At 45.4% G+C, this 21,737-nt stretch overlaps 1 protein-coding gene across 1 annotated transcript in view; it reads right to left on the reverse strand.

Annotated features, from left to right (window-relative positions):
- The window catches only part of RP1L1 (RP1 like 1), a 48,629-nt gene extending 27,105 nt beyond the window's left edge, over positions 1 to 21,524 (reverse strand). Inside the window, exons 1-2 of the mRNA XM_032104977.1 lie at positions 21,259 to 21,524; positions 171 to 828 (exon numbers count right to left, since the gene is read on the reverse strand). Of these exons, the coding sequence (XP_031960868.1) occupies positions 171 to 809 (639 nt within the window). The 5' untranslated portion in view covers positions 810 to 828; positions 21,259 to 21,524. The remainder of the gene's footprint in view (positions 1 to 170; positions 829 to 21,258) is intronic.
- Positions 21,525 to 21,737: the final 213 nt, after the last annotated feature.

A 21,737-nucleotide genomic window follows, 5' to 3' on the forward strand; every position in this document is an offset into this window, starting at 1 on the left:
GATTATTCTACATCAAACTTTTGTGTAATTAATGGGGAAGCGTTTATTGTGACAAAATCTGAAGGATTAAGGTAATGTAGGTAAACTTTTGGACCCATGAGCTAAAGGATTTTCATCACAGGGAATGTGATGACTCTGTTTGAACAACTGACCAGCACAGAGATATTTACCTTCTTCCCATCAACAGTGTAGAGCTTCTTCACTGGGAACTGCAGGATCTCTGTGATCTCATCCAGGAGCGTTTTGAAACTGCGGGCATTTCTGCGGTTCAGGATGATGGAGCGCCGAAATCCACTTTCCCCATTCTTAACCAGAGTGATTTTCTTGGGTATTCTGGGGCCATGGTAAGTGAAAGGTGTGGAATAATCTTCCAGCTTGCCCTCCTGAGCCACTCTTCTCGTGGTGCTGGAGGGGCGACTGTTCCGTGGCGGGGCCGGCCTGTGTCCCCCAGAGGTGATGCTGATGGGCTTCACGTACTTCTTGTCAGAGCACAGGTAGCACCCTCCATCCTCCAGCTGGTCCAGCTCACTGATGCAATGTATTCCTCGTGGGGTGGTGATGGTCCGGACCCCGAACGGCAGTGGGACCCGATGGGAGAGGTCGTCCATGAGTGCGTGGAAGCTCTTGAAGCTCCGCTGGTTGATGGCCATCTTGACTCCTGCAAACTGAGGGTCTCCACTCTTGAAGAATGTTATTTTTTTGGCTGGAGGGACCCTGGTGAGGGTGCTGGCCCGAGCCACGGAGGGGAGGGGTGGCTCATAGTTGTAGGAGCTGGTGTTTGACAGGTAGTCAGCAGGCACCTGAGTCATCCCTCTTGTTTAAAGGTAACTGCAAAGAGAAGGAAAAACGGATTGGGGTTTGTTTGAGTCACACAGGATTGGAGCCTGATGCTGGAGCAAGGTTTGTGCTCCTCACATCAGCTCCGTCACGAGTAGATTGTACCAACAAGTCTTAGGAACTCATGGATCAGGCAGATACAGAGAAGCACAGCAGGGAGAGCATCCATAACCCGGCTCGTCACACTCAAACCCTCCTGGTCCTGCAGATTCCTGTGGGAATCCAGACAGCGTCAGTTGCCCCCGAGGCACAAAAAGCATGAGTCAGACACCAAGTGAAACCCACAAGAAGTGTATTGTTGTCCTTTGGAATTTTGTGTCTTCCTTGATTATATTTTTGAGGTTTTCTCTGAAATTATCAGAGACAGTGATTATTTCAGCTTTATTTTTACAAGCACAGCACTGAGATTCTCATGTAACCCTTTAACCCTGTGGACTGGAATGTGACAAAAACCAAAACAGAACTGAATTTCTTCATGTTGTGATTACACTTTGTAGCACACAATCAGTCCTGAGCTCACTGAGGGGCAGAGCAATATGGTTTTAGAAGAGGCCATGCCAAAATGTGCTGAGTTCTGGATGAAAAATTTCTGGCAGTTATGGAAACAAGTAACAAATATTACAAGACATCAAAAATAACTACAAAATTTGGTTCTGCTAAACTGTGGGAAAATTTGAAATTGGTTGGAGATGATCTGCCCAATTTTTGTTGGGGCAGTTGGTGTCCTTCATAAATAAACTGATTTTGGTGTTTCAGTCTGGTGGTTGCATCCCACTTTTTGAACACAAGTGTTTTTAATGTCTTTTTCCTGATGAAGACGAGACTCTTTGTTACTTTCCCTTATCAAATCCGTTGTCATGGAAGCCAATTGCTAAAAAATTCAGACCTCATATGGAATGAAACTATTATGCCAAAAAAAGAAGACACTTTGATTTTGACATGAAAAAAAAAAAAAAAAGAATTAACACTATTTTTACAACTGCTAAAATATTGGCTGTAATGAGCACAACACATTTATTTCATGAATATGAACAGTGATTCCCCAGTTTACTCTGAGTTAATTACTCAGACTTAAATGGAGACTCTAAAAATGGCACTTAGAAATGTCATCTTCTGGTCATTTATCTGCTGACAGATAGGAAACCATTTGAATTGTTAGTAAGGGATCAGTAGAATTATAACTTGCAGAAGGGGGTTCTGGCCACAGACATCTATATCCAATTTATTTTCCAAATTCTATTCTTAATTGGCATCAGTTTTCTATTGTAACTTCCAAAATATCTCTTACAAGAAAGGAAACTTTTTAATGCTTACAAATGAATTAGAAAACAGTAAATGTATTTATAATTACATGGTTCCTCCAGTTTGCTCCTGGTTACCCCTCTTGCAGCAGCTGAATGAAGTTCTAGTATGAATAATTGTGATAATCACAATTCATTCTTTGGAGGATCGGTTTGGTGCCCACTGCCACTAATGGGAATTTTGTCACTGTTGGAGCATTCAAAAAGCTGTAAATGCTGAATTTCTCTACATTTTAGAACGAAACCATTATATTCCTACCACGGTACCCTCAAGTGAAATATTTGTGCACGTTGTACTACAGCAAATGCTGCAATAAATGGAAATTTAAGCTCAGTTAGGTGAGAATAGAAATTAGGCATCATTTGAAAGACTATTATTGTGACAAATCCCTGCTTTTATTTATATCCGTGTACACCCAAAAGATTTCAGTATGATTTATTCTTTCCACGTACACATTTCACCAAGCAATTATTCACTTACTTATTTCCCAGTGAAAGGTCAATTCATCACTCCAACTCATCATTTCCAGGGAAAAAATACCTCATTTCTCTATTTTCCAGCAGCTTCCAGAAAGGTGGGTTTCACTTTTTCTCCACAAGCCCCACATTGGAGCTTTCAGCCAACGACAGCATCATTTCCAAACAAACCCATTATCCAAATTGTAGTCACTGGACAAATGGTGATCCACAATATGCTAACTGCATTCCCAGAAATCTAAACTGCTTCCCAAAGATTTATTCTACATTTTTCAAGCTGTTAAATCATATTGTAAGAAGTACAGAAAAAACTAAATACAAGGCAAACCATAACACACTTTCCCAATACTACTTTTCTTGGGGAATAATTTCACAGATGACTGATTTAAAAGAATATTTTTCCTTGAGTTTTGGGTGGTAGAGCTGATTACCCACCCCAGCCTAGAGGGTCTGTCAGATCTGCTCTTACAAAGCCGTATATCCACAAAAAAAAAAAGGAAATATAAACAGTTGCCATACAGAGAAGTTCAATATTATCTATTTGAAAGGTCAGAATTGGAAGGGAATTCTACTGCTAATCTGCAAAGGAAAATGCTCATCTTGCCCAAATACATCTTTTTAGAGAAATAAGAGAAGTCTCAATGCATATTTTTGTACTTACATTGAAATACTTCATCCCTCTTGCTCAAGATGACTTTTTCTTACAAAATATCCAAGGGATTAAAAATAAAATCAACCAAATAATAATAATTTAAAAAAGCAACGCATCCAACCAGCCACCTACAGGATCAAATACACTGCACAAGGCAGGGAAAAATGTTAACAGGTTACTTGCTGTCAATCAAACTGGCCTCAAAATGACTGACCACAGCTTGGAGGGTTAAGCAGGGCTGTGTTGCTAAGGATAGAAAGAAAAGCTACCTAAGCTGCTGGAGAAGGCTCTCAAATCCACTGGGGCTTTAGGCACAATTTGCCCAATCCCTCTCTTCCTTGTGCCCATGTAACTCTGGTATAAATCTGACTCGGCTCTGAAATCACACCAGTACAACTGGAAGTGCAATCCAGTCCAGAAAAGGAATTCTCCTCTTAAATAAAGGCCTGCAGAGACCTGGAAAACTTTCCCGATCCAGCCCACTCATTAAAACGCTTTGGAATAATATTTATCTTTTGGCAAGTCCAGAGAAATCAGTGGGACTGGAGTAAGGATGATGGTGTCTCTGAAGGACTTGTGTGGATGTGTCACTTCTCACCTGGGTGATAGTCCCTTAATCAGGAGAGAGATGGATGAGATCTGTAACAACTTTTTCAGGGAAAAATGAAACAGGAAAATCTGGAGAGCCCTAATCCCAAAATTTTCAAGCTCATGGCAGATGTCAAAGTCACAGTCTCAGAATGATGCTCAACAGCTGGATCACTGAGATTTGGGCATGAAATAAGGACAGACAAGCACGTGAATGACAAATAATGGGAAATTACTTGCTCTGTCATAATTCGCCTCTAAGAGCCTTCCTGTTTTCTCTCTCTGCTCCTCCTTGCAAAAAACCCGCACATAACAACAACAACAACAATAACAACTTCAGTTGGATTTAGGTAGAAAATCAGTGAGAAATCTCACTCCTGCATGGACTGGAATTCTTGAAGATTGGACATGATGATCTTGGAGGTCTTTTCCAACCTTAATGACTCTGTGATTCTGTGATTCCACTACTGACACAGCTGCTGCATCTTTCTCACTCCCAGCACTAAGCACATTCCTTTATAGAAACCAATCAGCTGCAGAGAGATCAGGGTCATAAAGGGCTTCTATTAGAAGGGCAGGGATTTGGGGATCCTGCAAGAAGAAATTCCACAAGTTATACATTTCAGATCCTTAACTGGAATCTTCTAAATGTAATGTCAGTGTAGCATCCATGATAGTCCTCTTCATACAGGACTGCTCTTCCAGCTGTGGACGCATCTTTGAGGGTCCAGAGGCCATTTCTGTGGTATCCTTGACCCCGAGGACCAAGGTCATCTCTCTGTAGGCTTGCATTGAGTATAAGAGGTTGCAGCTCTACAGGAAAATTTGTAGGAGTCCATCCGTGGGAAAGACTGAAACACTGGTGGAGGCCTTTCTACTCAGGGCTGTGCCAGGGAGCTGGTCCCTGTTTTCCAATTTCCCATCAACGTTCAAAATATCTCAAAAGCTATAAACTATAACTATAAACTATAGTTTAAACTATAGCAGGCAGGGCTAGACTTCTGGACTTCTACCCCATCAAACCTCTGCTGCTGGAATTCACACAGAGGAAGCTGCGTGACCCCTTAGCCAAAACCAAATGGAATGGTTTGGGTTGGAAGGGACATTAAAGACCTTCTCATTCCACCCACTGCCATGGGCAGGGACGCCTTCCACTAGCCCACATTGCTCCAACCTGGCCTTGGACACTTCCAGGGATCCAGGGCCTCCCCACCCTCACAGCCAACAATTCCTTCCCAATATCCCATCCATCCCTGCCCTCTGGCAGTGGGAAGCCATTCCCTGTGTCCTGTCCCTCCCGTCCCTTGTCCAAAGTCCCTCTGCAGCTCTCCTGGAGGGCTCCTTCTCCTGCAGCATTAACATACATTCACATCAGCCTTCACCTTCTGTTGTTTGCCCTGGTTTTATCTTGGATAGTTTTTTTCCTCCTTCTCTCTGTTAGGGTGTAAGAGAAGTAGAGGAATCCAGGTGTCGCCCAGAAGGTGCCCGAGTCAAGGCAGGAGAGCTGTCAGGGAATGTGACTTCATGAATTAAGCACCGGGCCTATAACCACTCTTTGAGGCCTTTATGATGAGCTTCCAGACTTGACTTAAATACTTTAAATTATGAAGAATCCACCCCATCCAGCAGCGACCTTTCATTAATCCCACTTGATACTAAAATCGGTTCCTTTCCTCTCACCTGTATAGTCCCAGTATCAATTTTTATATGGCTTTTTTTGATTAATCAGGGTGCAGAATTTTGCTGGAAATTTCTCTTCCCCTGCAAGTAATTGCAGCTTCTACTTCTGCAGTCATTTCTTCCAGACAGAAGAAAAATTTACAGACCACCACTAATATTTGGAATGCAGCTGGTTGAAAACTCCAAGTTTGTCTTCCAGAGAAATCATGAACAAAATGATTTCATGTGGAATTTTTCCCAGAAAAGGTGAGAGTTTCTAGCAAGGAAGATGAATCTGCTTGAAGATGTAACCATGTTTTTTCTAAAAAAAGCTCATTTCAATTGGCCCCGTGCTCTTTTTGATGAAGAAAAATATTTTTTAAATATCAAAGTGATCTTAATACACAAGGAGTATTTATGATCCAACCAAGACAAAGTCTTGGTTGGAAAATTACAAACTTTGAGAAATTTGATTCATAAAAAGATAAAAACATTAAATTGGAAAGCAGATTATCCATTTCCCTATGAATGTATTATAATTATCTGGAAAAAAGGAGACCAAAATGGATAGAATGTATATTTTCTCCTCAATTAATTTGTTACTTAAATTACTTGAAAAAGATTGTCAAAAGGGCTTTAAGTTTTTCATTGTTTGAGAAGGAGATTTCCAACAGCCAACGTATCATTCTAATCCATGGATGAATGAGCCTAAACCGCTGCAATTTTCCTCACCCAGATCCTTGTCAGAGCTGGTCTCAAACACATGGAAAATCACCTCCAGGCAGGAACACTGTTGGAGATGTCAGGGATTGACACCATTCCTTGAACTTGACTGTTGGATCACAAAGGAAGCTGGAGATGTAAACTCAGTCTTGTATGCCAAAAATCTCCTGGATTTGACAGCAGCTACAGCTTAGAACATTTTCATTGACTGTTTTCTAGTAGGGTTTAGATTCACTGCATCTTAAAGCATTTATTTCTTTTCCTTCTCTTCTGGGATTTTGTTGGGAATTTACAGGGTAGATGGATGGGTAAAGGCTCCATCTCTGGAAACATTAATGGACAGGTTGGATGAAGATCTGAGCAACCTGGTCTAGCAGAAGGTGTCCCTGCCCATGGCAGCCTTTAAGGTCCCTTCTACGACTCTAGGAGGGCATGATGTGAACAGAAATGATAAGAACACTGGAATTGTTGAACCTGGAGAAAGACTTGGAAACATCCACATCCTTGTCTATAACTGCCTAGGGCATGGTATAGGTGTGGGATAGAATCTTCACAGAAGAGCAAAGCATTAAGACATGGCAGACACAAGTGACAGCAGTAAAAATGCCATTTTGGTGGGAGAAGAAAACCAAATTCATGATGATGATCAGAGACTGGGGCCTCAAAGGTGGAGGAACAGCCAAGTGTGAGGATATTGAAGACTCTTCTGATCTACTGAGACTGTGAGTGCGTGATAGTACCTCCAAATCCTCTTCCAGCCCAATTTATTCTGTGATTCAGCAAAGGCAAGGCAGATTCTCCAAAGGTCGTCTGCGCTGGTTCACGTCCCTGTAGCAATTGGGATCCACCTAAATGCCAGTTTAATGTGATCCATCCTTTGCAGCCACCTGAACTGTTCTGTCATCAGAGATGTTTTCTGGGATCTGATGGAATATTCCACCTCCAATTTCTTTACCATTATTTGCCCTTCCCTTCTGTGATCACTGGATTTCCTTCTAAAAATTTAAATATTCATTTGTACACGTGACTTTTCTGTTGTTCTGGGTTTTGGGTGGGCAGTGGTGGGATTATTTAACAGGGTAGGTAGGGCTTTTTATTAGTTTGGGTTTTTTTTTTAAAGAATGTACTTCTTTCTCTTTGTTTGGGTCCATATCACTTCAGAACAAGTCAATACTCAAAGCACAGCAATCCAAGTTGCATTTCCAGGTACAGATTCCAATGCAAAGGATTAAACCACACTTAACCCAGGTAATAAAGAAGCCCAGCTTTCTGGAGGATAAGAAGTAGTCTCAGGGATCAGATTCATTGACAGAAAATCTCCCTGCTATTCTAGATATATTAGCTAATTAGTTTTTCAGCCATCAAACACAGGTGCCAAGAAAGAAAAACCACTGAAATTGCTAAAAAATATGGTTTTTTCCCCAATATTCCTTATTTTAAAGCACTTATCCTGTTGACAAGGTCTCTACAGTTGATGCTTCATTTTCCATGGGTTTAAATCATGAAATTGAGTGCCTTCAACATGAGATAAAATACATGAGTTGAGAAATTTTGGAGGTTGAATGTTGGAGCTAGATGGTGTTTAAGGTCCCTTCCAACCCAAACCATTCTGTGGTTATTCCTAGAGGTGCCTTCACTATGCAAATAAAAGATGTATTTGTGAAGCTGAAGAACAAACTCCTGGTATCAGTTCAGAGATTAGGGACTGAGCCATAAAGGTCTGGTTCCAGTATCAGGACCTCAGACAGGACAGACCTTACCAAGACTGGCTCTAAACTAACACTTGGTTCAAACTCTTCAGTGATGAGTTTTGCTTTCTCCTTAGGCTGCCTACAGAAATAATGGATTAACCATCCCTTGAAATGCTCAGGAGACATGTAGATGTGGCACTTGGGACCACGGGTTAGTGACAGTGATGGGTTAAGGGTTGGACTCGATGATCTTAGAGGGCTTTCCCAGCCTTAATGATTCTGTGATTCCTGGTGAGCAGGGACAGCAACACCATGATGCCCGTTTATTACCCCTTCCCTACACATCCTGCTGGTTCCCATCTCGGAGCCCCTCAGTCCAATCACACTGTGACATCTCCTCCAGGATGCTGATAAGCGCAGTCCTCTGCGAGATTTTAGAGCATTTTCCCACTGAAGGGAGCAGAGAAGACCTAAGGCAGAAGGCTGGTTTTCTTTTCCTAGAGAAATGTAGGATTTCTTTCCTAAAATGAAAATGAGGGTTTAATAGATTAGAGGCAGGGAGGCCAGTTCTGCCACTTGCTGTTCAACACCCTGCTGTGGTCTACTGAAACAACAACCCTGAATCACAGACTGATTGAGGTTGGAAAAGACCTCCAAGATCACTGAGTCCAACCTGTGACTGATCCCCACCTTGTCACCCAGCCCAGATCTCTGAGTGCCGTGTCCAGTCACTCCTTGGGCACCTCCAGGGGTGGGGACTCCACCACCTCCCTGTGCAGCCCATTTGGCTGTGACACAGCCCTAATGACATTGTCTCTGCAATGGGATCCTACAGCAACAGCCCCATCTGGGTGCTTCAGACTGAGCATTGTTCAGCTCTGGGAAGAGGTCAGAAATACCTCTAGAATCTGGGGACATGCCTTTCATTTCAGAGGGTATTTCTAGTGCTGAAACCAGGCATTTCCCAGTAATACTGTTACAGGTAAGCAGCACTGCCCTTTACTCACGTTTCTGGCACTCTGGGGGAAAATAACTCAGCATTTCCTTTTGAGGTGGAGTTTGATGCCCAACTTGCTCTGCATGTTTGTACCAAGAAACTGACGGACAAATGTTTTATTTCTCTCCTCTCTAATAACCAGGGAATGGACCTGAGGGAATGGTTGGAGCTGTGTCCAAGGGAGGTTTAGATTGGATATCAGGAGAAGGTTCTTCCCCCACAGGATGCTCGGGCACTGAGCAGGCTTCCCAGGGTATGGTCACGGCCTCAAGGCTGCCAGAGCTCCAGGAGTGTTTGGACAATGCACTCAGGCACAGGGGGAGATTGTTGGGGTGTCCGTGCAGGGCCACAAGTAGGACTCAGTGATCCTTGTGGTCCCTTCCAACTCAGGATATTCTGTGATTCCATGATTCTATTCATCACGTCAGACTGGAGCAGCGTGCCCAACTCAAACCTAAAATTGATACAATTAATTGCATACAAGGAACACAATCCCAAAAGCACACGGATCACAAGGATCAGGAATGGGCCAAGCATATATTAGCAGTTGTTTTGCCTCCCCATGGAGACTGTCTGGTAGGGATGTCCCTTGATTATATGATCACAGCCACACAAGGTGGATCCTGTACCTCCCACCTCTCATCCCAGAGCTGTTTCCAGCTCCCAGGAGGAAGCTCAGGCACATAAGGAGTTTATAGAGAAGCAGCTGAGATCTCCTAGGTTGGTGAGCTCTTCTGTAGCAGGGAATTCCCCTCTGTAACAGGGAATGACAGAAGAAGCTGAGAAAGGTCACCATCCAGGGAAGCAAACCAGGTGATTGGAGTGAGCAGCTGAAGAACCAGGAATATGCACAAAACCCAGAACCTGAGGCAAGCCATGCCTACAAATTGCCACCCAGAAGATGATTGCTGAGAGATGAACAAAGAGAGTCCCCACAAACTTTGGAGAGGTTTCAGTCTGCAGCTGGATCTGGCCTGGCAGCTCAGGACTGTATGTCAGGAGAAGGAACTCACCACAGGCTCCAGAAACTGCAGGGGTTGGAAGGTTTTTTTCAGTTTCCACAAAAAAGCACTCCAAGCCTTCCTCAGGACAACACCCAACCCTTCAAACACACAGACACTTTATTGCCCAGACCTCCTGAGTTCAGCATGTGGTTCTCCATACGTCCAACAACCATTTGCATCCCAGTGTTTCCATCTCTGTAAGGCACAAATCAATTTCCTCTACACCACCATCATTTCCCTATTTTCCATTTCCAATAAAACATTTACTTGAGATTATTAAACCTTTGAATGCAACACTGCCTTTTTTTTTTTCCCCAGTACAGATCTAATTTTTCTAACCATTGTTAACATTTCCAAGCCCTTTTATATGATTTCTCTTTCCTTTCTTGTACCCTCAGCTCCTTCCAAATGAATATCAATTTTGGTTTTCATTAATGTGTCTTTTACACTCTTAAAAAAGTTATTTTAAAATATATTAAATCAAATCAGCTCCCTCCACATTCCAACACATATATCCTTTCTCTCTCACTTTTTCAATGTGCATTATTGAATCCATGGACAGCATTTATTCATCCAACAATGCCTCTTTCTAAAACGCTTTTAAATAATTTACCAAGACAAATCCAGCACTGTGTAAAATCTGATAAAGAGTAGAAGCAGTCAAATTTCTCTGGAATCAGGTGTTTATCTGGCCTTTTGTCTGGAATTCTTCTGCCATACATCTGTGCTCTTATTTGGGCCTCAACATTTGCTCCATTGTATTAGAAGACACAAGGTCTCACCTGGAGTGACTCCTTTTGGCTCTGAGTAACAGGGGAAAAAAAATTATCGGGGATATTATCCCAGTCTTTTCTCCCTTATTCATCCCAGTTCACATCAGCTGCCTTTGGGAAGTGACAGAGTTGGTTTCTCAGTTCATTCTCTAAACTCGAACTTGTCAAGATCAGCAAAGCTGATCTGTGTTCTTTCCATTTTTTTTTTTTCAAGGATTCCTCCATTTGTTCTTTACCAATTGCATTTTTTTATAGTGACTTCCTTCCTCACTTCAAATCCTGTCCAAACCACTCTCCTACAGTTTTCTTCTTTAGGAGATTTTTTTAAAGGTGTTCAATAACATAGCCAGTTTTGAATTATTGTCCTCCTTATTAATTTATTATTAATCCTGCTTTTTCCACTACTTTTTCTCTACCCCCAAGATTTACATTCTTCCAGTTCTTACTTATCCTTGATTTTCGTTCATGTCAGCAAAACTCTGACCTCTCATGCAGGGTAGCATTGCTAATGCTGGCACCCTGGCCAAAGTCTAAATTTGGTGTTTTCTGCGATTTTTGCTTTCCTACACTTTTAACACAATTAAACTGTTCTTAATTTCCCTCATCTATTGAATCCCAGTGCCAGACTCTCTGATCAGATGAGCCAGCAGGAGCTCATGGGATCTCTTGGGATTGAACACCTGCTCTGCTCGGGCACTGTGCAGGAGCAGAAGGGACAATGCTTCCCCTCCACCACCAGCTGTGGGACAATGGGGGGTATTTCTGACACAAATGCTCCTTCCCAGATGCTGTGGGGCCCTCCTGGAAGAACAAAGTGTCCTGATGGGTTCATACAGTCAGGTGGCCCCACAACTGCTCAATCCTAAATAGGGTCAGGGAGATCGTGTGCAGACAGGGAGCAGGGACAAGGATCAGGCAATGCCGGGATAATGTGAGACAAATCCTACTGGGCAGGAAAATTCAGGCTGGACGTGGATGTCTGCAATATCTTCAGTTGAAAAGGTCACTCTAGCCCTCCTTCAGAGCCACCAGAAAGATACGATGTCTTTCAGGCTGCGTTCAACTCATGGAAGAGTTTGGGTTGGAAGGGACCTTAAAGATCATCTTCTTCCACCTCCTGCCGTGGGCAGGGACAACTTCCACTAGCCCAGGGTGCTCCAAGCCCCATCCAACCTGGCCTTGGACACTTCCAGGGATCCAGGGGCAGCCACAGCTTCTCTGGGAAACCTGGGCCAGGTGACCACCCTCACAGGGAACAATTCCTTCCCAATATCCCATCTATCCCTGCCCTCTGGCACTGGGAAGCCATTCCCTGTGTCCTGTCCCTCCAGCCCTTGTCCCAAGTCCCTCTCCAGCTCTCCTGGAGCCCCTTTAGGCACTGGAAGGGGCTCTGAGGTCTCCCTGGATCCTTCTCTTCTGCAGGTGAACACCCCCAGCTCTCCCAGCCTGCCTCCAGAGCAGAGAGGGTCCAGCCCTTGGAGCATTTCCATGGCCTCCTCTGGACTCACTCTAACAGGCTCTATATCCTTAATCCTTAACTGGAAGTCTCAAATGAACTCTATCTTAGAACTATTGTTTCTTTCGACTGTCTGGAAAAGAAGCTCAAGGTGATGAACACAGAAGGTGACAAGAAAGTTGTTTCATCCATTGTGTCTCATTCCCTGTGTCCTGGCTCTAAATTATGAGAAATGAATGCTCGAATGGCTCCTTGCTGACCCTTCAAAATTTTTTTTTAATTTTTTTTTAATTGAATTTAAAAGAATTACTGAGAATGAACACCTGAAATACTGAGAAGGAAGGGGGAAAAAGTCCCCCAAAAGCACTGCATTTCCTCCTTAGCTGACCCTTAAAATAGCATCCCTTTGATATTCTTGAGAAAGTTAAATAAAAAAATTAGATTAAATTAAAAGTTTTGCTTCACCTTAATTACTCTTTCAAAGCATTTGAAAGAATGCTTGGAAAAAAATAGAAATTTTGTATTTAGACACGGTTTGGGTCCTTTAAAAGCTTCCACATTTGAACTTGTGACTTAAAATCAAAACAGCTAAAAAAAAAAAAATCACCTTCTGCCCCTTCTCCATGTGAGCTGCAGTTGAGATCCAGTTCTCCTCCACAGCAATGGACACCATGTTTTTGAGACTTGGTCTTTTCTGCTGCCTTCACCCCACAGATAAGGATCTGAGTGTCCTGGTGCTTTCTCCTCACCCTCATTCCCTCTCTGTCGACATCGTGATCTCCGTGATGTCAGCTGGTGACATCAGCCTTGACACTCATGGTGTCAGGTGTAACTCTCCACTGCTGGGTCTGTCCTTTCCTTCCTGAGCTTTCCCAGAGCTGGTTCTGTCAACAATATCCACAGAATCATGGAATAATTTGGGTTGGAAGGGACTTCTGTAGATGCTCCAGTCCACCCACACCACCAGGGCAGGATCACCCAGAGCAGGTGACACAGGAACACATCCAGGTGGGTTTGGAACGCCTCCAGAGAGGGAGACTCCATGAAATCCCTGAACAGCCTTTTATCACAGTTAGAAGAACACCCTCTTATCTCCCACCACAGCTCCTCCTTCCCTGCTGGAATAACCCACACTCACACAACACCCAAGCTCATGACCTCCGTGTCACGTTCAACACCTTCATCTCCTTCACACCAAACACTCCCATCTGGACTGTTGCCAGATCTTACAGATTCCTGCCTGTAATTGCTCCCAATCCTCCTGCCATCCCTTCCTGTAAAACACCTGTTTCTGGGTGATCTTATCTCAGCCTTTATAAACTTTTATCAGTTTTCACGATATTATACAAGATCCATTCCAAATACTGCCTATAAAATTCTTCACTTCTGCAGTCACAGAATCCCAGAATCATTTAGGTTGGAAAAAACCTCTCCAAGATCATTGACTCCAACCTGTCACCAAACACCATCTTGTCAAGGACACCACGGTACTGAGTGTCACATCCAGGGGAACACTTCCAGGGATGGGGACTCCACCACCTCCCTGGTCAGCCCCTTCCAGTGCTTAACCTCTCACTTTTTTCCATGTTTTCACCTTTGACCATACCATGCTCAGCTGATCTGAAGATCTTTCTTGCACCTGCCTCTCCTGAGGACTGTGAGGGTTGGCCAATCCAGCTCACACCTCTCAATCCATGGAGCATGAAATGTTTTTTACATTATGGGACTAGGCAGCAAGTAAAAGTTTAGGGAGAGATACAGTCCTTGCTGCCATGCACCTCCTTTCCCTGGCCTCATACCCATCCCAAAACCACAGATCTTGTAAACCGTGTTGGAGCTAAAGCAGAGCTTATGTAACACTGCAGCGATCGCTCAGCCCCTCACTACCACCATTTCGCAGCTTACGTCTGATCCTGACCTGGATTCGGATGGGGACACTGTTCCATTTGTCCTGCGTCTCACTCAAAGGCAGATGTGATAAGGAATAGCAAGATTATTTATTAAGAGGCTTTGCATGCCTCTGAGGAAGCTTAAAGTGCTAGCATGTTGAAATGGGTAGTGAATCGCCAAGCGAATGGGAATAGGTCTGGAAAAGTACTGCAAAAAATACCTGGGATTATCTATGCCGATATTTTTTTCCATGGGTTGGCCAAGGGCCATGTTTCTCTGACTTCAGTGTTCACTTTGCCTGAACCTTAATGGCAAGGGCACCTGCCAAATGTGCTCATGGGCTCGCTGAGGTATTTGTGGAGGGCAAGTCAGAACTCCCTCTCTGCCAGGCCTCATGGCCACATCTCAGTGACAAGAGATTGGCTTATGCAGTCAAGAATTGAGGATGACACCTGGTGAGTAAGTCTGGTCAGCTAATGCAGAAAGAATGCTAAACGCAAGAGAAGCCTGGGAGCAGTTGGTATGGGACAACTTCAAACAAACTTTGATGCAGCTGGGAATGTTCCCAGAAGTAGGGCAAAAAGTTCCACCAAACTGTTGCAACTTATTGAAGCAGCTGTAGTGGCCTCATTATTCTTAGGTGCAGTTTTAGTACCAAAAGTTGCTGCAAATGTGTTTCTCCCTAGTAACACTCGATCAAATATTCTACATTTAGGTCACAGAATCATTTAGGTTGGAAAAGCCCTCAAACATCATCGAGTCCAACCATTCCCCCAGCACTGCCAAGGCCACTAACCCATGTCCCCAAGTGCCACAACCACAAGGTTTTAAACCCCTTCAGGGATGGGGATGCCACCACTGCCCTGGGCAGCTGTGCCAGGCTTGGACAACTGTGTGGGGGAAGAAATTGTTCCTATTCTCCAATCTAAACCTCCCCTGGCTTAAGGCTGTTCCCTCTCATCCTGTCCCTGTTCCCTGGGAGCAGAGCCCGACCCCCCTGGCTGCCCCCTCCTGTCAGGGAGTTGTGCAGAGCCACAAGGTCCCCCCTGAGCCTCCTTTTCTCCAGGCTGAGCCCCTCTCCCAGCTCCCACAGCCACTCCTGGTGCTCCAGCCCCTTCCCCAGGTGACAACTTTGCAGGTTATTTTTATTACCTGCCAGTCCCATTGCTCTCTGGGCTCTGCACTTCTGTCACTCCCAGTCCTACCCAGTGCAACCCAGAATGGAAACTGGAGGTTAACTGGCACCTGTACACGATTCCATCAGGCAGGAAAGAATTCTCACAGCTTTACTGACTGCACGTGGATAAAAAGTCAAAAAAACCATGTTAGTTAAAGAGCAGAACTGGCACAAGGTGGCTCTGGGATGAGCACCATGTCTATTGAGCAAGCAGGTATAATTTCTACTGATATATTACTCTGTTGGATTCCAGCAGTGCTCCAAGGCTGGATGGGGAATGCACACACTGGGACATTGACACGGCCAGGCAGCACAGGCCCAGGCCTTCGGGCAGGAACAGACTTGCTGGGATCAGGTGTGAGCACACAGAGAGTCACCTCTGCTCTCTGGGTGCCGCAACGTGAGCCAGCCTCCCTTTTCTTGTTGCAGTGGGGATCCTGCAACACGCATATATCAAACCAGGAGTCCCGTGGAAAGGAAATATATATGGACAGACAGATTCTTGCTAGATGTTTCAGAGATGTTTATTTCTCCAGCCGCATGGCCGGGGCTCTGCCGAGGAACTGTTCCAGTCACGGGACCAAGGGTCCTTCTGCCCGCGCAGGGAACACAAACCAACCAATGGGAACGAGGCTGAGCAGGGGCAGGGAAGCCCCGTGTCTGTGCCCTCAGGGCCCCTCTCCCAGGGCTACACGGCGGGGGAGGGACCCCAACACCTCACCCGTTTTATTTTAATAAAAGGAGAATGAAAACAACTGGATAAACATAACAAGAACCGTTTCAAGACAAAACAAGCCACCCTCCTGAGTCTTTAAATGTCCAATCAGATTCTGTGGAACATCTTAGGGCTGACAGAAGGGAGACAGAACTCTCTGAGCATGCTTTGTGGGGAAACTGAGGCAGGAGAGGGTTTAACTTCTTCCCTCCCCCTTTTCATCCCCCACTCGGCATTGGAAAGGGATTTTTGGGGAAACAGTTGGCAAAAGCATGGTTTTGTGAGGGAAACCATGGATGAAAAAACGGATTGGGAATACACTGGGGGTAATAGGACATAGGGTAAAAGGGAAAGGTGGGATTAGGAAAGGGAAACTGTAGGGGGGGCTTACAATGGAGATATTGTCTAACATGACTACGATTTTTTGCATATATACTGCCTTTCACAGAAACACCATCAGGCCCAGTGACCTGCGATGCTTGTAACCCTTTTCTACCTCGTATAATTTTGAATTCTACCACCTCTCCATCTCCCAAGCTTGGGATGCATTTTCCAGGGTTATTCTTTTTAATAGCAGTTCTATGCACGAATATGTCTTGCTGGTTGTCACACCTTGTTATAAAACCATAATTTTGCTTAACATTATACCATTTTACTATCCCTAAGGTCTTAGTTACTATGATCTTTTCCTTTTTCCGAGTGGCTGCTGTTTTCTGTCTCGCTGCGTCTTTGCTCTCTCTTTCGGTCGCTCCCGTGTTGGAATTGTCGGGGCTGCTGGTGCCTGCGCGCTCTTCCCGGGGTCGCGTTCGGGGCTGCGCGGGCCGGGCCGGGCCGCGCCGCTCAGTTCTCCGTGCGTCGCCTCCTCTGGTCGCAGCTTCGCTGCCGCTGCCGAGCGCTGCACCCACATCTCGGCCGGGCCCCCGAGCGACGACCCCCCCGCGCCCTGCTCCAGCGCGTGTTTCGGTTCGGCGCGGCTCCGTTCCACCGCCATCGCCGCCAGCCGCCGCCTGCGCGCCGCCTCTCTCGGCCGGGCGTTCCCAGGGCTCGCTCCACCACGCGCTGCGCAGGGCTGGGCGGGCACCGCCGGGTCCCGCCGCTCCCCGCTCCACCACCGACACTGCGGCTCGCGTGGCTCCGCCCGCACGCGGGAACTGCCTCGCTGCTGCTCGCAGAGCGCTTGGTGCACGTGGCCTGGGCCGCACGGTCCCTGCGCCAGGCTTCCCTTCGCCAGGACACAGCTGACATTGCTCAACAGTCTCGGTAACTAAATAATATTCACGAAAATATTCTTCCATCGGCATATATTTTGACTCCAGTATTAACTGTGTCCAAACGGTTTTCCAAAAGCCCTTGGTAAGAATTAAATCCCAAGAAACATAGAAAAAGTTATTAAACAACCATGCCAGGAAGTGTTTCAGTTCTTTTTGAGCTTGAATCAAGCTAAAATTTACAAATCGTTGTTCAAGAATCATTTTAAGTTTAAGATAAATGTCCATATGCGGCTCGGAGAGCCAAGAGTCTTCCCACTGTTCCTCCATAGTTTAGATACGGAATAGCAAAGCAAAACCAAGAAGAGGAATCCAAAGTTTCCAGGGTTTACTCACACAAATCAGTCGCTTAGGGATCGGGGATCGTTCTGCTCACAATTCTCCACCATTTGTTGCAGTGGGGATACTGCAACACGCATATATCAAACCAGGAGTCCCGTGGAAAGGAAATATATATGGACAGACAGATTCTTGATAGCTGTTTCAGAGATGTTTATTTCTCCAGCCGCATGGCCGGAGCTCTGCTGAGGAACTGTTCCAGTCACGGGACCAAGGGTCCTTCTGCCCGCGCAGGGAACACAAACCAACCAATGGGAACGAGGCTGAGCAGGGGCAGGGAAGCCCCGTGTCTGTGCCCTCAGGGCCCCTCTCCCAGGGCTACACGGCAGGGGGAGGGACCCCAACATTTTCTGGCTAACATCCAGGCCGTGCTGCATTGCCGTCGCTGGATCATGGAATCATAGAATCATCAGGGCTGGAAGACCTTCAAGATCATCCAGTCCAACCATCAGCTCAGCACTGCCACTGTAGCCCCTAAACCACTAAAACCACATCAGTACCAGATCCACACCTCTTAAACACCTCCAGGGATGATGATTCCTTAAACACCTCCCTGGACAGCCCCTCCCAATGCCTGACCACACAAACAGTGAAAAAATTTTTTTCTGATATCTAATCTGAATCTCCCGTCTCAGCTTAAGGCCATTTCCTCTGGACCTCTCAGTGTAGTCATGGTAGGAGAAGCTGACCCCACCTCACTGCAACCTCCTGTCAGGAAGTTGGAGGGAGTGATAAGGTCCCCCCTGAGCCTCCTCTTCAGATCATAGAATCAGAATACTTTGGGTGGGAAGGGACCTCAAAGATCATCTTCTTCCACCCCCTGCCATGGGCAGGGACACCTTCCACTATCCCAGGTTGCTCCAAGCCTCGTCCAACCTGGCCTTGGACACTTCCAGGACTGGGTATCCACAATTTCTCAGAGCATCAGACAGAAGAGACAAAGGCTAAAAGGAAAACTGAGGTCCTGATGGATCAAGTAATCTGCCCAGTACTACTTGCTTGGTCATTGGGACAGCAGTAGGAACACGACCTTTGTCTCCTTGGCCTCGATATCATGATTTTCACTTCTGCATTAAAGCAAAGAGAGGGGGACAAAGCCAATTTCTGACACAATTCCACTGTTTCCAGGTGAGCTGCTTGGAAACAGCCATGGGAGCATTTGCTCTCCCTTCTCCATAACCCACCTCTCCCTCTAAGCCCTTAAGCACACACCAGATCCTTCTCACAATCCAGGGCACCAACGTCAGCGGAAACACCAAAAAAAGTCAGGCAACAAGCTCGACTTCCATGCCCTGCAGGAGGAGGAAGACTCAGGGTAGCACTGGACAACCACAAGCCTGCAGGATGCTGCCAATTTTGAGAGGTTTTGGAGAAAAGCAGCAGAGTGATTGAGGGGTTGGTGAGATGAAGGAGGGAGAAAACAAAATGTTGAAAGAACTAAATATACATTGCTTGGCCAACTAATGCCCGGGGGAAAACTCAAGAGCTGGCAGGCAGGAGGGAGCCAAGATCCAAGGAAAAAGTAGGATCTCGATTGTTGAGAGCTCTCAGCCCTTGGAAGTGAACAATGAGGAATGACTGGGAGCCAGGAGATAAGTTATGCTGAGGGGAAGATGAGGAGTGGAGGCACTGCACAAAGAGATGAAATCAGGTCCTTTCTGGAACAACGTTTATGGCAGTAGCCAGGCACCTGGGTCTTGATTTTCTCCTGTATTTTTCATTCTCTAAGTGGTCAGAATGTTAAGGCTGTAATTTTTCCTCTTCCCAGGCATGCAGGGGAACAGCTTAATGTAGAGCAAGAGGGTAAAAATAGATGTGATAGGATAAAACTGAGAAAAGGGCAAGTGAGGTCATTTAGATTGGAATAACCTTCAAATGAAGGAGTGGAAGCCCCTTCCTACAGGTTATTTAAAACTAGACTGAGTGGGAAAAAAAGATTTTTTTTTTTGGTAGGGGGAAAAGAATAACACTATGAAGGGAAGAGATTAAAAGATGCATTGTTTATCTCTCCAAAATTATTTAAAATATATTTAAACCACCTAAGCCTTATAAATGTCATTTTATACTTAAATGTGAGGTTTGTCCCTCTTCTACATTAATGGGCACGAATTACTTTTAACAATTGATAGCAATAAAACTCACCTCTTGGCCAATGGTTTGTGTTTCTTCAAAGCACAATAAGAAGACAGCCTTAATTACAGGGAAATAAATTAAAAGAGAGGAGAAAAAGACTTACTGAAGCTCCAAAAAAGAGCCAAAGGAGATCCAGTGAAGCAGGGGGGGAAAAACCCACAAGCAAAAAAACCAGCAAGAGATGGAAACATTATCTTGTGCCCTCAGTTGCTGTAAGGAGCAATTTGGGGGAGTAGAAGACATGGAAGATAAAGAGAAATCAATCACCAGCACAACCAGTAACTCATAGTGATTGCAGCCAGGCCAAGAACCAACTGGAGTTTCAGATGCTACAAGCAAATACAAATCCTGATCCAAACAAAAGAGCCACAGAGGTGCAGAAATTCCCAGATCAGGGATATGGGCACCAGAAAACATCCTTCCATAAAAGACAGGTAGAATCAGTTGGGTTCTCAGCAGAGGCAACCATGGATTGCTGCGTTCTTCACCTCAGAGTCTCAGTGGGATGCTGACCTGTGGCCTCCTGGTGAATTTATATCCCTTCTCACCTTCCTTTCTGTATTAATTCAGTTTATGTGGTCCTGGCATGAGTTTCTTAATGCAATGTGAAAAGGTCAGAAAGCAAAGGAGCTACAGGATGAAATTCAAGGCTATGTTCTATTCAAATGGTCACGTTTGATGATCTAAATGACCCTTATGTCATCAACTGTGTGAATCTCTCTTCAGCCCAAGAAATCAGTTCATTTTTTGATAGTAATTCACCAAAGAACTGTCAAGGGTTAATGACCTGGGACTCGTGTTAGCCAGAAAACACAAGGCCCCCCCTTTTAGCTTGTGCTTAGAGGGACTGAGGGGCTGCCAACAAAATAAAAAAAAAAGAAAAAAAAAGGCCTTGTGGTTATTCAGATCTTACAGAGTAAATCAGAGTAAAAGTTCTGGTTTAGATTCCAACTGGGCTTGTGGTGACAGTGACATCTCTCCCATCAGGGCCTGGAGCAAGCCTGGCTCCCTGCCTGGGCAGCACTACTTAAAATGGACAGGAGTCCCCTCTCCATGCACAGGAGCACAGATCTTCTTATGGGATTGATCCACTCAATCTCCTGCTGTCCCTAAATAGCAGCAGAGACTTTAAGTGGCTGCAGCAAGTTACATCAGAAAAACCAGAATCCAGCTCTGGTCAGAAAGGAGACCTGCTTTCTTGGGAAATGTCTCAAAAAGGATGGACACAGAGCCCACTGCAAAGCCTCCCAGGAAAACACAAACACAGCCCTTGGAGGCCTTCCAGGGATAACATCTGCATTGCTCAACAGAGCAAAGTACAGCCACCAGCTATGGCTTGTTCCCATCAGGAACCTTTCCCTGTAAGCAGAATTCCTGTTTATCACAGGCACCCATTTCTCCCACGTAATCAGCAATATCCCAATTTCCTACTAGGAAACAAATCAAAAAGGATGACAGAGCTGCTGAAAAAAGGCAGTCAGCGTTAACATCAATCCTCCAGTACCTCCCTTGTTGCTCCTTTTCCCAGTGTTGATTTAAAAGCTTAGAAAGGGACAGAGGGAGGCAGATTCCACTCACCACAGTGAAGGTAATCCAGGTACATAGCTTTGCTCAGGTCAATAATCCATCCCAGGTCAGGCCTTCCTCGAGCACTGACAGTGGAGATCAAAAGCCAAGCAGAGAATTCCTCTGGCTCCTGCTCCTCAGCCCTGGGAGCCAAGGGTGGGATGCTTCTGCTCAGCCCCTGCCTGCGCAGGGAGATGGGCCCCCACCTCCCCTCCTAAAGCTTTACATCTCTCCCCCTCAGGCAGCTCTCCCCACTACCAGGTGCTCCCATGCTCGCCACTTCTCCAGATAACAAAGCCAACAGGCTCCTCTTGCAAGGGGAGCTGCTTGGAATGGGATTAGGGTGAGCAGAAAGGAGCTTACAGCTGGGCACCATCTGCGGTGACGATGATTAACTAATGAGGTTTTAAAGATGTTTTTTTCCTCTTGTTCCTCTTGCAGGTTTGGTGATGGGGAGTTTTGCATCATGGTCTCTGCTGCTCACCCAGCCT

The sequence above is a fragment of the Corvus moneduloides genome, chromosome 3 (genome assembly GCF_009650955.1).
Source record: "Corvus moneduloides isolate bCorMon1 chromosome 3, bCorMon1.pri, whole genome shotgun sequence".
Lineage (NCBI taxonomy): Eukaryota > Metazoa > Chordata > Aves > Passeriformes > Corvidae > Corvus > Corvus moneduloides.